We start from the raw sequence: 17244 nt of genomic DNA on the forward strand, positions 1-17244 counted from the left end.
ATGTTGTTACATTTCATTTCATTATTTTTAAAGCCATTTTGGTCTACAGCATTTCTTTACATGTGCCTAGGAGTTTTGCACAGTACTGTCTATACAAATACAGTAAAATAGCGTCATGTTTGTAAATTACAAAAATGATGAGGATGTTACCATCATGGCGATGAGAGCACAGATGTAACTCTGCTGCATGATCATCCTCTCCACTAATCGTATCGGACTGTCCTGCTGTTTCTGCGGCTCCACCGTCTCTGCGCTGGGACCTGACACACACACACACACACACACACACACACACACACACACACACACACAATTATCTTCATTTCACACAAACTTTATTTCAAGCAAATTCATTCGAAGAAAATCACTCATCCAGGACATCCTGTTTCACTGGGTATAAATATGAGGTGAAACAGAAGCCACATTCTGCATTCTACAATCTCATCTTGCATTATTCATTTTTGTTCCATTTGCTGAGAATAAATTTACTTCAACTAAAGGACAGATTTCTCTGTAATAGTCAGTGTGGGATTAAGTGACCAGCAAGACATTTTTTCAGAACCTTTATATCCATATTCACCAAGGGTGCCAATAATTCTGGAGCTCCATCGACAGACTAATTCCTGAAACTGAACTTGTGCCATTACAATCAGTTGAGTTATGATCATTACTGGTTGTAGCTGTCTCTGTACCAGTCCCCGTCATTAAAGCGTAATGAACATAAATATTTGCTCCCTATAGCCTAAGTCTCGTGTGTCTGTGTGTATTACCATCACTAGTCACACAGGCACAGTCCCATATACACAGCTGAAACACACACATTTACCTTGGTCATGTTGACTGGAACCATTTGTGCCGGGGGCTTTGGCATTGTTTGTGTCTGGTTCCTGTCCAGGACTTTCACCTGTAGCCAGCAACATTCGCTGTAATAAAGAAAAACAATGACAGATCATTTACACACAAACAACACAAAGCAATTAGTTATGCAGCCAAAGCTGCAATAATTACAGAAACGAACTCTGTAATGGAAATTTCCAGACTTTTCCATTGTTCTAATATTCAGTGTCTGGCAAAAGTATTCATCCCCCTTGGTGTTTGTCCTGTTTTGTCACATTACAACCTGGAATTAAAATGGATTTTTGGAGGGTTAGCACCATTTGATTTACACAACATGCCTACAACTTTAGGTGCACACTGGTTTTTTTTTTTATTGTGACATAAACAATAATTAAGATGAAAAAAAAACCATAAATCAGGAGTGTGCATAGATCTTCACCCCCTTTCGTATGAAACCCCTAAATAAGAGCTGGTCCAACCAATTCACTTCATAAGTCACATAATTAGTTGATTAAGATCTACCTGTGTGCAATCAAAGTGTCACATGATCTGTCACATGATGTCTGTATAAATCAGCCTGTTCTGGAAGGACCCTGACTCTGCAACACTGCTAAGCAAGCAACAGGAAAACCAAGGAGCCTCCAAACAGGTCAGAGACAAAGTTGTGGAGAAGTATAGACCAGGGTTGGGTGATAAAAAAAAAAATTATATTTTTTAAAAAACATTCTAACAAAATGGAAAGACCATGGCACCACTACAAACCTGACAAGAGAAGGCCACCCACCAAAACTCACATACCGGGCAAGGAGGGCATTAATCAGAGATGCAACAAAGACACCAAAAGATAACACTGAAGGAGCTGCAAAGATCCACAGCGGAGATGGGAGTATCTGTCCATAGGACCACTTTAAGCCGTACAATCCACAGAGTGGGACTTTACGGAAGAGTGACCAGAAAAAGTCATTGCTTAAGAAAACATGTTTGGAGTTTGCCCAACAGCATGTGGCAGACTCCCCAAACACATGGAAGAAGATTCTCTGGTCAAGGAGACAAAAATTGATCTTTTTGGCCATCATGGGAAATGCTATGTGTGGCGCAAACCCAACACCCTGAGAACACCATTCCTACAGTGAAGCATGGTGGTGGCAGCATCATGCTGTGGGGATATTTTTCATCTGCAGGGACAGGAAAGCTGGTCAGGACTGAAGGAAAGATGGATGACACTAAATACAGGGCAATTCTGTAGGAAAACCTGTTTGAGTCAGCCAGAGGTTTGAGACTGGGACAAAGGTTCACATTCCAGTAGGACAATGACCCTCAAAATACTGCTAAAGCTACACTGGAATGGTTTAAAGGGAAACATTTAAATGTCTTGGAATGGCCCCTCCTTGAACTGCCACCTTATTGTGGTGGAGGGGTTTGTGTGCTTGAATGATCCTAGGAGCTATGTTTTCGGGGGCATTATGCCCCTGTCAGGGTTTCCCAAGGCAGACAGGTCCTAGGTGACAGGCCAGACTAAGAGCAGTTCACCAAAACCCCTATGGAGAAAAATCCGAGGACCGTGACGTCGCCCGGGATGACGCAGCCGGGGCCCCACCCTGGAGCCAGGCCCGGGGTTGGGGCTCGTATGCGAGCGCTTGGTGGCCGGGCCTTTGCCCATGGGGCCCGGCCGGGCTCAGCCCGAAGAGCTGACGTGGGCCCGACCTCCTGTGGGTTCACCACCCACAGAGGTAGCAGTAGGGGACTGGTGCAATGTGGATTGGGTGGCAGTCGAAGGCAGGGGCCTCGACGACCTGATCCCCGGACACAGCGGCTGGCTGTTGGGACATGGAATGTCACTTCGCTGGGGGGGAAAGAGCCTGAGCTTGTGCGGGAGGTTGAGAGGTACCGGCTAGAGATAGTCGGGCTCACCTCCACGCACAGCTTGGGCTCTGGAACCCAGCTCCTCGAGAGGGGCTGGACTTTCCACTTCTCTGGAGTCGCCCGTGGTGAGCGGCGGCGGGCTGGTGTGGGCTTGCTTATAGCTCCCCAGCTCAGCCGCCATGTGTTGGAGTTTACCCCAGTGAACGAGAGGGTCGCCTCGCTGCGCCTTCGGATTGGGGAGAGGGCTCTTGCTGTTGTTTGTGCCTATGGCCCAAATAGCAGTATAGAGTATCCGGCCTTCTTGGAGTCCCTGGGAGAGGTACTGAGGAGTGCTCAGACTGGGGACTCCATTGTGTTACTGGGGGACTTCAATGCTCACGTGGGAGATGACAGTGACACCTGGAGGGGCGTGGTTGGGAGGAACGGCCTCCCCGATCTGAACCCGAGTGGTGTTTTGTTATTGGACTTCTGTGCTAGTCACGGTTTGTCCATAACGAACACCATGTTCGAGCATAGGGGTGTCCATAAGTGCACGTGGCACCAGGACACCTTAGGTCGGAGGTCAATGATAGACTTTGTAGTCGTTTCATCTGATCTCCGGCCCTATGTCTTGGACACTCGGGTGAAGAGAGGGGCTGAGCTGTCAACTGATCACCACCTGGTGGTGAGTTGGATCCGCTGGCGGAGGAGGAAGCTGGACAGACCTGGCAGGCCCAAACGTATGGTGAGGGTCTGCTGGGAACGTCTGGCCGAGCACTCTGTCGGGGAGGTCTTTAACTCCCACCTCCGGGAGAGCTTTTCCCAGCTTCCGAGGGAGGCAGGGGACATTGAGTCTGAGTGGACCATGTTCTCTACCTCCATTGTGGACGCAGCTGTTCAGAGCTGTGGCCGCAAGGTCTCCGGTGCCTGTCGTGGCGGCAATCCCCGAACCCGGTGGTGGACACCGGAAGTAAGGGATGCCGTCAAGCTGAAGAAGGAGTCCTATCGGGCCATGTTAACCTCCAGGACTCCCGAGGCAGCTGACAGGTATCGGCAGGCCAGGCGTGCTGCAGCTCGGGCAGTTGCGGAGGCAAAAACTCGGAACTGGGAGGAGTTCGGGGAGGCCATGGAGAAGGACTATCGGTCAGCCTCGAAGAAATTCTGGCAAACCGTCCGACGCCTCAGGAGGGGGAAGCAGTACTCTGCCAACACTGTTTACAGTGCGGGTGGGGAGCTGTTGACCTCGACTGGGGACATTGTCGGGCGGTGGAAGGAATACTTTGAGAATCTCCTCAATCCCACCGTCATGTCTTCCACTGAGGAGACTGAGGCTGATGACTCAGAGGTGGACTCGTCCATTACCCAAGCCGAAGTCACTGAGGTGGTTTGCAAGCTCCTCGGTGGCAAGGCACCGGGGGTGGATGAGATCCGCCCTGAGTATCTCAAGTCTCTGGATGTTGTGGGGCTGTCTTGGTTGACACGCCTCTGCAACATCGTGTGGCGGTCAGGGACAGTGCCTCTGGAGTGGCAGACTGGGGTGGTGGTCCCTCTTTTTAAGAAAGGGGACTGGAGAGTGTGCCCCAATTATAGGGGAATCACACTTCTCAGCCTCCCAGGGAAGGTTTACTCCAGGGTACTGGAGAGGAGAATTCGACCAATAGTCGAACCTCGGATCCAGGAGGAACAATGCGGTTTTCGTCCTGGTCGCGGAACACTGGACCAGCTCTATACCCTTCATAGGGTGCTCGAGGGTTCATGGGAGTTTGCCCAACCAGTCCACATGTGCTTTGTGGATCTGGAGAAGGCATTCGACTGTGTCCCCCGTAGTATTCTGTGGGGGGTGCTTCGGGAGTATGGGGTTCGGGGCTCTTTGCTAAGGGCTGTCCGGTCCCTGTACGAACGGAGCAGGAGTCTGGTTCGCATTGCCGGCAGTAAGTCAGACCTGTTCCCAGTGCATGTTGGACTCCGGCAGGGCTGCCCTTTGTCACCGGTTCTGTTCATAATTTTTATGGACAGAATTTCTAGGCGCAGCCAGGGGCCAGAAGGAATCCTGTTTGGGAACCACAGGATTTCATCTCTGCTTTTTGCGGATGATGTTGTCCTGTTGGCTTCTTCAAACCAGGACCTTCAGCATGCACTGGGGCGGTTTGCAGCCGAGTGTGAAGCGGCTGGGATGAGAATCAGCACCTCCAAGTCCGAGGCCATGGTTCTCGACCGGAAAAGGGTGGCTTGCCCTCTCCAGGTTGGTGGAGAAGTTCTGCCTCAAGTGGAGGAGTTTAAGTATCTCGGGATCTTGTTCACGAGTGAGGGAAGGATGGAGCGTGAGATCGACAGGCGGATCGGTGCAGCCTCCGCAGTGATGCGGTCGCTTTACCGGTCCGTTGTGGTGAAGAAGGAGCTGAGCCAAAAGGCGAAGCTCTCAATTTACCGATCGATCTACGTTCCGACTCTCACCTATGGTCATGAGCTTTGGGTAATGACCGAAAGGACAAGATCGCGGATACAAGCGGCCGAAATGAGTTTCCTTCGCAGGGTGGCTGGGCGCTCCCTTAGAGATAGGGTGAGAAGCACAGTCACTCGGGAGGAGCTCGGAGTAGAGCCGCTGCTGCTCCACATCGAGAGGAATCAGCTGAGGTGGCTCGGGCATCTTTTTCGGATGCCTCCTGGACACCTCCCTGGGGAGGTGTTCCAGGCATGTCCCCCCGGGAGGAGGCCCCGGGGAAGACCCAGGACACGCTGGAGGGACTATGTCTCTCGGCTGGCCTGGGAACGCCTCGGTGTTCTTCCCGAGGAGCTGGCCGAGGTGTCTGGGGAAAGGGAAGTTTGGGCTTCCCTGCTTAGACTGCTGCCTCCGCGACCCGGCCCCGGATAAAGCGGAAGAAGACGAGACGAGTCTTGGAATGGCCTAATCAAAGCCCAGACCTCAATCCAATTGAGAATCTATGGCAAAACTTGAAGATTGCTGCACACCAACACAACCCATCGAACTTGAAGGAGTTGGAGCAGTTTTGCCTTGAAGAATGGGCAAAAATCCCAGTGGCTAGATGTGCTAAGCTAATAGAGACATACCTCAAGAGACTTGCAGCTGTAATTGCAGCAAAAGGTGGCTCTACAAAGTATTGACTTTGGGGGGTGAATACCTATGCACACTCCAGATTTCTGTTTTTTCATCTTAATTATTGCTTGTGTCACAAAAACAACAATTTTCACCTTTAAAGTGGTAGGCATGTTGTGTAAATCAAATGATGCTAACCCTCCAAAAATCCATTTTAATTCCAGCTTGTAATGCGACAAAACACCAAGGGGGATGAATACTTTTGCAAGACACTGTACTGTTATAGTTAAATGCTATTACATTACAGGCATTTAGCAGACGCTCTTATCCAGAGCAATGTACAACATACCCAGAGCAGCCTGGGGAGCAGTTGGGGGTTAGGTACCTTGCTCAAGGGCATTCCTGCTGGTCCAGGGAATTGAACCAGGGACCTTTTAATCCCAAAACTGCTTCTCTAACCATTAGGACATGGCTATTAAGACACAAGCTTCTGAGTGTGCCATTTGGACAGAAGCACACCCATTCTACATGATCTGTTTAAGAAGAGTCTTAAATTGTGTGATGGAAGAAATTTCCCTGAGGCTTTTGGGACGCACATTCCAGAGTTTTGGAGCCATGACACTGAAAGCTCTACCATTCATGGAAGAATGGCTATATTTGGGAGTTAATAAATAATAAACCAGAATCAGTTGATCTTAACTTGCAGGAAGTGGTGTAAGGATGTAACAGGTTGTATAGGTAAGCTGGAGCAAAGCCATGATTGACCTTAAAAGTGTAAAGCAGGAGTTTGTACTGGATGTGAAAAGAAACTGGCAACCAAATGTCGATTATTATTAAGAATAGTTGTGATGTTAGGTGTATGTTTATCATGGGTGAGAAATCTGGCTGCTGAATTCTGAACATATTGCAAATGAGCAAGTGTTTTAGTCACCTAGCTGAAGCCAACAGAAAAGTATGTCCTGGTTTGTGTAGGAGAATGGCTCTGTCTTTTAATACAACCCCAAATCAGAAAAAGTTGGGATGGTACGTTGAAATTAATATTAAAACTGAAAATGATTTGTAAAGCATCATTTTTATTGAAAAACACACTTCAATTTTGATTCTTGCAACATACAGTACTGTGCAAAAGTCTCAGACACATGTAAAGAAATGCTGTCGACCAAAAAAGACTTATAAATAATGAAATGAAATGTTTCAACATTAAAAAAAAAAATACTATAAGCAGTAAGCCAATGATAAATGAAATAAATTCAATATATGGTGCGAGACAGCCCTTTGCTTGAAAAAAAATAGTAGTCTCGGGTACAATGAGTGCAGTTTTATGCGGAAATGAGCTGTAGGTTTTATCGAGCATCTTACAGAACCTGCCACAGTTCTTCTGGACACTTTGTCACACTTGCTTCTTAATTTTGCACCAAAACCCAGTAGCCTTCATTATGTTTTCTTTTTTAATCTGAAAAGTGCTCTTATGTAATACGCTGTTCAGATACAAAAATTTTTTTCCCTGTTAATTTTGTGCTGGAAAATGAACGTTTGGACTCTAAAATGTTTTTGTACTGACTCGATAATGTACAACCCCGATTCCAAAAAAGTTGGGACAAAGTACAAATTGTAAATAAAAATGGAATGCAATAATTTACAAATCTCAAAAACTGATATTGTATTCACAATAGAACATAGACAACATATCAAATGTCGAAAGTGAGACATTTTGAAATTTCATGCCAAATATTGGCTCATTTGAAATTTCATGACAGCAACACATCTCAAAAAAGTTGGGACGGGGCAATAAGAGGCTGGAAAAGTTAAAGGTACAAAAAAGGAACAGCTGGAGGACCAAATTGCAACTCATTAGGTCAATTGGCAATAGGTCATTAACATGACTGGGTATAAAAAGAGCATCTTGGAGTGGCAGCGGCTCTCAGAAGTAAAGATGGGAAGAGGATCACCAATCCCCCTAATTCTGCGCCGACAAATAGTGGAGCAATATCAGAAAGGAGTTCGACAGTGTAAAATTGCAAAGAGTTTGAATATATCATCATCTACAGTGCATAATATCATCAAAAGATTCAGGGAATCTGGAAGAATCTCTGTGCATAAGGGTCAAGGCCAGAAAAACATACTGGGTGCCCGTGATCTTCGGGCCCTTAGACGGCACTGCATCACATACAGGCATGCTTCTGTATTGGAAATCACAAAATGGGCTCAGGAATATTTCCAGAAAACATTATCTGTGAACACAATTCACCGTGCCATCCGCCGTTGCCAGCTAAAACTCTATAGTTCAAAAAAGAAGCCGTATCTAAACATGATCCAGAAGAGCAGACGTCTTCTCTGGGCCAAGGCTCATTTAAAATGGACTGTGGCAAAGTGGAAAACTGTTCTGTGGTCAGACGAATCAAAATTTGAAGTTCTTTATGGAAATCAGGGACGCCGTGTCATTCGGACTAAAGTTGAGCAACTAGAATCCTACATTCGAAAAGAATGGGTTAACATTCCTATCCCTAAACTTGAGCAACTTGTCTCCTCAGTCCCCAGACGTTTACAGACTGTTGTAAAGAGAAAAGGGGATGTCTCACAGTGGTAAACATGGCCTTGTCCCAACTTTTTTGAGATGTGGTGTTGTCATGAAATTTAAAAATCACCTGATTTTTCTCTTTAAATTATACATTTTCTCAGTTTAAACATTTGATATGTCATCTATGTTCTATTCTGAATAAAATATGGAATTTTGAAACTTCCACATCATTGCATTCTGTTTTTATTTACACTTTGTACTTTGTCCCAACTTTTTTGGAATCGGGGTTGTAGAAGTCTCATCTCATCTCATTATCTCTAGCCACTTTATCCTGTTCTACAGGGTCGCAGGCAAGCTGGAGCCTATCCCAGCTGACTACGGGCGAAAGGCGGGGTACACCCTGGACAAGTCGCCAGGTCATCACAGGGCTGACACATAGACACAGACAACCATTCACACTCACATTCACACCTACGGTCAATTTAGAGTCACCAGTTAACCTAACCTGCATGTCTTTGGACTGTGGGGGAAACCGGAGCACCCGGAGGAAACCCACGCGGACACGGGGAGAACATGCAAACTCTGCACAGAAAGGCCCTCGCCGGCCACGGGGCTCGAACCCAGACCTTCTTGCTGTAAGGCAACAGCGCTAACCACTACACCACCGTGCCGCCCAATGTAGAAGTCATAAAATAGAAACCTAAAATAAAGCTTGTCTGAAAAAAAAATAGGGTGCCTAAGACTTTTGCACAGTACTGTATTTCCAAAAAGATAACCAAAAACAAGAAGACAGAGTCATTTATATCTCGCGCCCTATATACCAACTATATACCAAGTTTCAAGATATTATTTTTCAAGTTCTGCTGCAGGAAACCAACCCTACCTCTTTACATGGACCTTAGTAGCCCATGGCATAAACCCACTGGACCTTTGGTCCAGGTGAAATAAAAATTCATATTTCTCACATTTCTTAGTATCAAAAGGCACATATACATTACTTAATCAACACTTTCAAGACCATACCACTCATAGTTTTTTAAGTTCTGCTCCGGAAACAAAAACCTACCCCTAAGACTAACCTGAGAGACTAAGTCTGAAATTGTTTCCATAGAAACATGAAAAATTAAAATTTCCAAAATTTCTTAGTATGAAAAAGCACATCTACATCACCTTGTTAACATGTATACCAAGTTTCAAATCTATATCATGAGTGGTTTTGGATATATGCTCCGGAAACTAACATTGCTCTTAGAAACTAAGTCGAAATCTATTTTTTATGTAAAAATTTGAAAAAAAATTTTTTTTTTTCTTTTTCAAAAATCCAAAATAGCAAAAGGCACCAGTTTACATTGCTTGATATGTATACAAAATTTAATGAAGATATCTTCAGTAGTTTTAAAGATATGGCCCAGAAACGAAAACGTGACCAGACGGATGGACGGACGGACGGAACTCATTTCTATATCCCCTGTCAAACTTCGTTTGGGCGGGGGATAAGAAGTTGAGACAGTAAAGCGTTTACCATGTTAGAATGTTGCCATTCCTTCTCACAACACTTAAAAGATGTTTAGGGACTGAAAACAAGAAGTGATGAAGCATTTCATGCGCACGCACACATTGATAAGTTTTTGCACGAGTCGTCTGCGTTATCAGCAACAAAAAAAAAGTCATATTTATGAGATGACTCATGGTATTAAAATGGACTAAATGAATATGCTAGTAGCTCATGCAATCATCGCATTTTGCTCTGGAGACTGGCTAAAAGTTGGTCAGCTGTTAAAAAACAACAACAAAACAACCCTGGACAGCTAGCTTTTGCTGTTTTCACATCTATCCTAGCTCTCCTCCACTGTTTTTCTGCACTGCCGGTGCTGGCTGATGAAAACATTGCTCAGCGCATGCTTATAGGCAAAAAGACACATGAATTCTGACCTGACTGTTCTCATTCATGTTGCATACGTATCCAATTGAGGACCCAATGAAAGTGACTCATATCTGATTTGAAAAGATTGGATTTCTGTGTCCACACAGCCATGAAAACATCAGCTCTGATTTGGTATTGTGAATGTAGCCTACTGTATGTGGCTTGTAACCATGACAACAATCGGGATTTCTTCCTCATGTTGTCCACGCTCCAATGGCAATTATTTTTTATCCCTTGTCTGGATCCACAGGCAATTACTTATTTGCCTTTAGTACTTATCTGATGTAACAACCCCAGTTCTGATGCATTAAGAAATATTCAACGTTCCTGTATTCAGTGTATACACAAGTGTTGCCAAATTCAACGGCATCAATTTGAACATTTGTTCAAAATAAATAACTGCCTATAGATCGAGACTCTTGAGACACTCTGTACATAGTGAACAGAAAGCCATACTGCACTCGTGTTGGAGGGTTTAATAAGAAATCATTTATTCCTGCATTAAACACTACTTAGAGACATTTACACCGATCCAGGGTTGTGTAAGAAATATAAACTCAAGCTAAATCACGTCATCCTGTACAATCTCTTAGTAGAGTGCTTCTGATAAATACCAATATAATATTATACTAATGAAAATTCATGTGCAAAAAAAAAAAAAAAAATCTCAGAACTGAGCTCTATCAAAGTTTGAAGTGGAACACTGATATCAACTCAAAGATCTCTAGCTGTTAGCTGTTCTTAGAAAACTTAAAACCTTTGCTCCATTTCACAAAAGCGAAATCTGTTATTTTGTCTAAAGTAGATTTGAATGATTCAGTATCTTATCCCATGCCTGCTTACCTTTTTAAGTGATTCCAGCGTTTACAGCTGGCTACTGCATGTTTCGTAACTAAGCATTATGTTTTGCAGATATCTGATATCCTTAAAGGTAAATCCGTTCAGATTTTTCAGGTTGAGGTCCTGAAAAGAATTTTCCCGATGCCCAATTATTTTTGTTTAGTGGACCGAAAGCTACTGAATTTGAATCACAGGCTTCCAATTTTATTTATTTATTTTTTTTAATAGAACAATTAATGAATTTAGGGCCACATGGCCCGAAATTCGCTGCTATTTTTTCCTGCTTCACCATGACTCAATACAAGATACTACATCATGCATCACGTGGTGGGCTTTCCCCGTTTGCGCAAGGCATTGTGGGATACAAATTTGAAACAGGAGAGAAAAATCGAGGACGCGAGTGTGCGAATGAAACGTGAAAGACCGACTACAGTAACGGAAAGCGAGAAGAAAAGACATTCCCTGTGTCCGAAATCGCTCACTCGTTCACTACTCGCTACTCCCTATCGAGGGAATTACCAGGGGTGAAAGTAAGCTGGTCCTGGCCGGTCCGGCGTACCACTAAAAGATTTGGCCGTACCGGGAAGAAAAATATACTTTCTCTGAAAAAAAGCACTTTCAGCATAACAACACACCTGCTAACGTCAATTTACCAAAAGCAACACGTTTTCCTCAATATACGGTACATTGCATATAACTCATTCTGACCTGTCTCTGAATTATGTCTGAAGTGAATTCCTTCCATGTTTCACTCGACAGACAACGTGCGCAGCTGGTATCCAAAGTGTTTTAGTAGACAGACGTTTGTTGCAAAGTCTCCCAAATAAAAACAACATATACAGAAACACATGTTGATGTTTCAATATTCTATTATGTGTGCAGTGTTTCGCTGGACAAACAACGAGCGAGCTACAGCGCGCGCACGGCTTAACCAGATCTTGTGCTATAACATGCGCAGCTGGTAATCAAAGTGTTTTAGCAGACAGACGTTAGTTGCAAAGTCTCCCAAATAAAAAGGCATATAAAGAAACATGTTTCATGATAGGCTATGATTAATTTTTGAGTGTGTGTGTTTGAATTAGTGCGTGTGTGTTCGTGACAGTATGTTTATTATGTACAGCAGGTGTAAAGAAAGGTAGGTAATGTCTGACCATTTTTATTAATTTTACATTTAGTGGATGAATGGATATGTGGATGGACATTGACATATGGTTAGTTATGTATATTGGCTGTATTTTAGATTGAATGAATAGGCTGCTTTTTAAAATAAAAATAGTTTTTTATATATTATTTTAAAAGCCCTTCTAGGGACGGGCATTGGAAATTAGCCTATGGCTATAAATGCTATGATACCTACTGTTAGGCTTCTGCACAGCCTGCATGATATGTATCTGTCCCTCCCTCCCTCCCTCCCTCCCTCCCAACCAACCAACCAACCAACCAACCAACCAACCAACCAACCAACCAACCAACCAACCAACCAACCAACCAACCAACCAACCAACCAACCAACCAACCAACCAACCAACCAACCAACCAACCAACCAACCAACCAACCAACCAACCAACCAACCAACCAACCAACCAACCAACCAACCAACCAACCAACCAACCAACCAACCAACCAACCAACCAACCAACCAACCAACCAACCAACCAACCAACCAACCAACCAACCAACCAACCAACCAACCAACCAACCAACCAACCAACCAACCAACCAACCAACCAACCAACCAACCAACCAACCAACCAACCAACCAACCAACCAACCAACCAACCAACCAACCAACCAACCAACCAACCAACCAACCAACCAACCAACCAACCAACCAACCAACCAACCAACCAACCAACCAACCAACCAACCAACCAACCAACCAACCAACCAACCAACCAACCAACCAACCAACCAACCAACCAACCAACCAACCAACCAACCAACCAACCAACCAACCAACCAACCAACCAACCAACCAACCAACCAACCAACCAACCAACCAACCAACCAACCAACCAACCAACCAACCAACCAACCAACCAACCAACCAACCAACCAACCAACCAACCAACCAACCAACCAACCAACCAACCAACCAACCAACCAACCAACCAACCAACCAACCAACCAACCAACCAACCAACCAACCAACCAACCAACCAACCAACCAACCAACCAACCAACCAACCAACCAACCAACCAACCAACCAACCAACCAACCAACCAACCAACCAACCAACCAACCAACCAACCAACCAACCAACCAACCAACCAACCAACCAACCAACCAACCAACCAACCAACCAACCAACCAACCAACCAACCAACCAACCAACCAACCAACCAACCAACCAACCAACCAACCAACCAACCAACCAACCAACCAACCAACCAACCAACCAACCAACCAACCAACCAACCAACCAACCAACCAACCAACCAACCAACCAACCAACCAACCAACCAACCAACCAACCAACCAACCAACCAACCAACCAACCAACCAACCAACCAACCAACCAACCAACCAACCAACCAACCAACCAACCAACCAACCAACCAACCAACCAACCAACCAACCAACCAACCAACCAACCAACCAACCAACCAACCAACCAACCAACCAACCAACCAACCAACCAACCAACCAACCAACCAACCAACCAACCAACCAACCAACCAACCAACCAACCAACCAACCAACCAACCAACCAACCAACCAACCAACCAACCAACCAACCAACCAACCAACCAACCAACCATTTAAAAACTACTTTGATCAGAATTTGTAAATCGAGTGGAAGTTGGGGCGAAGATTCTAGATTACTGTCTGGTTGGAGCGAGCAGAGTAACTAGGTTACCAATGCATGGCACGCGCACTGAGAACACACGCACTTATTGTAGAACGCACACACTTTCTCAAACGTTCCGACACACCCGTGGGAAAATACAAAGAATCCAAAAAACACCAACAGAAAACCACAACGATATATTTGATAAGATAAGGAAGAGAGGACAACTTTTACCGAAAAACTTTCACTTTTCTGTTCTGTTACACTGTTCTGCGTCCAATGTCTAAAATGAAAAGTTAGTTTTCAACTGTTCAGCTGAAAAAAATGTTATTAAAACAATTGTGTTGTTGAAATGATGTGTTTGCAATTTATTTATAATCAAAAGCTGATACAGGTGGATGAAAGAGTGATAGTGTGATAAAAAAGTACTATACTAGTACTACTGAGTGATAAGAAGTCCTAGTGAATGCTTGATAAGTAGACAATAATAAATAATTAGGTGTATTTTTCCGCGCGCGCGCGCACTATGACTCAAAATAATAGTACCGGCAAGAAATAAAAGTTATTTTCACCCCTGGGAATTACTATATAGAGAACTATATAGTGAGCACATTGGTAAAATGGGGGGAAAAAAAAACGCTTTCGGATGGTATTTACGTCATTCCTATTGCACAATTAAAATGTACCAGCCCACGGCTGGTGGGTTTTCAAAATAATAAATACATGCATGTATTTTTGTGATAAATCCATATTATACTGAACGTATTTCCCACATTAATCAATACAAAATACCTGCATCTTTCAACTTTAAAAAAAAAAAAAAATCAAGGCTGAATACTTTCTTCTTTGCCGCTGCCTTTTATGAAATCAAATTTGAGACTTTTAATTTGATTTCTTTCAGCGTGACTGCAATGCATGATGGGATATATTGCTTGGTTAGTAACCATCGGTTGTACGCTACTTTTCGTGATGCATTGTGGGATACTTTGAGTGCACTATATAGGGTGTAATAATCCTTAATATCATTTCGGACAGCACTACAAAATGGCGTCCTTACTATACAGTATGGTTCCCTATATAGTGAGTAGGGAGTGGTTTCGGACACAGGGACTATGCTGTGAAGGAAACACAGGACCAAACTAATAAATATCGGTGCTCAGTGAGCACCTCGGTGTGATCAGCTGTTTGTTTAGCAACAGAATGATGGAACTGTCAGTGCACGGTCAAGGTAAACCTGTAGATGGCAGTAATGCAACATTGTGGATGCCAGCTGCCGTAAAACCCAAAAGAAGAAGGAAAAGAAGAAGGTGGTAAACCTGCGGATGCGCACACGGACTTCCTCTGTCTGCTTGACTGCGCAAAGCGAGCGATTTCATGCATATTATTTGCTCGGAAATCCGCTCAAATTAAATAACTTCCCAGCCACAGAATGGCCTGGGTTTTTTTTTTTAGATATTGCAGAAATAAACATATATCACAATGACCAAATTTCAGAGAGAACTAAATTTCACTGATTTTATGAAGTCGAAAGGCCGTCTAGCTTTAAACTAGGCCCATCGTGGAGTGTAGAAAGTTTCATTTGAGCAAGTTAATATTTAAGGCATTGCATTGTAGTTATTGGCCTTTTTTATCTCGAGTTAGAACAACACACACCGGCACAACCTCTCTGCTCATCTAGTGCGCCTAAGCTTAAGGTGCCATTGATATTCTTTACTTTTCAATATAGCACATCCAAGCTATTCAATTCTCTTCCTAAAGATGGGAGAAACTGCACCATTTTAAATGAACAATGTAACCTCAATAAAAAGTTATTTTGTACTCGAGCACATAACAGATGCTCATAGTTTTGCACCGTGTTTATATACAACCCGATTCCAAAAAAGTTGGGACAAAGTACAAATTGGAAATAAAAACGGAATGTAATAATTTACAAATCTCAAAAACTGATATTGTATTCACAATAGAACATAGACAACATATCAAATGTCGAAAGTGAGACATTTTGAAATTTCATGCCAAATATTGGCTCATTTGAAATTTCATGACAGCAACACATCTCAAAAAAGTTGGGACAGGGGCAATAAGAGGCTGGAAAAGTTAAAGGTACAAAAAAGGAACAGCTGGAGGACCAAATTGCAACTCATTAGGTCAATTGGCAATAGGTCATTAACATGACTGGGTATAAAAAGAGCATCTTGGAGTGGCAGCGGCTCTCAGAAGTAAAGATGGGAAGAGGATCACCAATCCCCCTAATTCTGCGCCGACAAATAGTGGAGCAATATCAGAAAGGAGTTCGACAGTGTAAAATTGCAAAGAGTTTGAACATATCATCATCTACAGTGCATAACATCATCAAAAGATTCAGGGAATCTGGAAGAATCTCTGTGCGTAAGGGTCAAGGCCGGAAAACCATACTGGGTGCCCGTGATCTTCGGGCCCTTAGACGGCACTGCATCACATACAGGCATGCTTCTGTATTGGAAATCACAAAATGGGCTCAGGAATATTTCCAGAGAACATTATCTGTGGAAACAATTCACCGTGCCATCCGCCATTGCCAGCTAAAACTCTATAGTTCAAAGAAGAAGCCGTATCTAAACATGATCCAGAAGCGCAGACGTCTTCTCTGGGCCAAGGCTCATTTAAAATGGACTGTGGCAAAGTGGAAAACTGTTCTGTGGTCAGACGAATCAAAATTTGAAGTTCTTTATGGAAATCAGGGACGCCGTGTCATTCGGACTAAAGAGGAGAAGGACGACCCAAGTTGTTATCGGCGCTCAGTTCAGAAGCCTGCATCTCTGATGGTATGGGGTTGCATAATGCTGCGTTCATGTGCTATGGGAAGATGATATTTTCCAGTTGGGAAGTGGTATTTACTAGTGTGTTGTGTTCACATGCTTTTGTTGTTGACAAAGGACGCGGACTGCGAGTTAGCAATAGTTAGTTAGCTATCGTTAGCAATAGCGTCTGCTCTGGATAGGTAAAAACAAACTATAACAACACATTTTTAAAGGAAACGGATTTCTAACGTATTATATTACACTTGTTAATGACGCAACATTGCATAGACACCAAAAACTACCCACTAGTACTAGTAAAAAAAAACTTTAGTAGCGTACAATGCTTAACATTCAAGTGTCTTGTACCGCTCGCCGCCATGTTGAAAAGGTTAAAGTTCAGCTCATCTCGGCAACTCGTGTATCAAAATTTTCTACGAGTTGCCCAGTGGAAAATACCACAAGAGGGGGCGTTCATGTGTGCTTTCCATGTCAGCGTTTGGTATTTACCATAATTCCCATAGCACATGAACGCAGCATTAGTGCGTGTGGCATGGGCAGCTTACACATCTGGAAAGACACCATCAATGCTGAAAGGTATATCCAGGTTCTAGAGCAACATATGCTCCCATCCAGACGACGTCTCTTTCAGGGAAGA

The 17244-nt window shown here is 43.9% G+C and overlaps 1 protein-coding gene across 1 annotated transcript in view; it reads right to left on the reverse strand.

The window, feature by feature from the left end:
• piezo1 (piezo-type mechanosensitive ion channel component 1) overlaps nt 1-17244 on the reverse strand; it is a 353209-nt gene that overhangs the window by 90946 nt on the left and 245019 nt on the right. Inside the window, exons 10-11 of the mRNA XM_060911720.1 lie at nt 827-923; nt 151-260 (exon numbers count right to left, since the gene is read on the reverse strand). Of these exons, the coding sequence (XP_060767703.1) occupies nt 151-260; nt 827-923 (207 nt within the window). The remainder of the gene's footprint in view (nt 1-150; nt 261-826; nt 924-17244) is intronic.

Source organism: Neoarius graeffei, chromosome 27 (assembly GCF_027579695.1).
Source record: "Neoarius graeffei isolate fNeoGra1 chromosome 27, fNeoGra1.pri, whole genome shotgun sequence".
In the NCBI taxonomy this organism is placed as follows: Eukaryota; Metazoa; Chordata; class Actinopteri; order Siluriformes; family Ariidae; genus Neoarius; species Neoarius graeffei.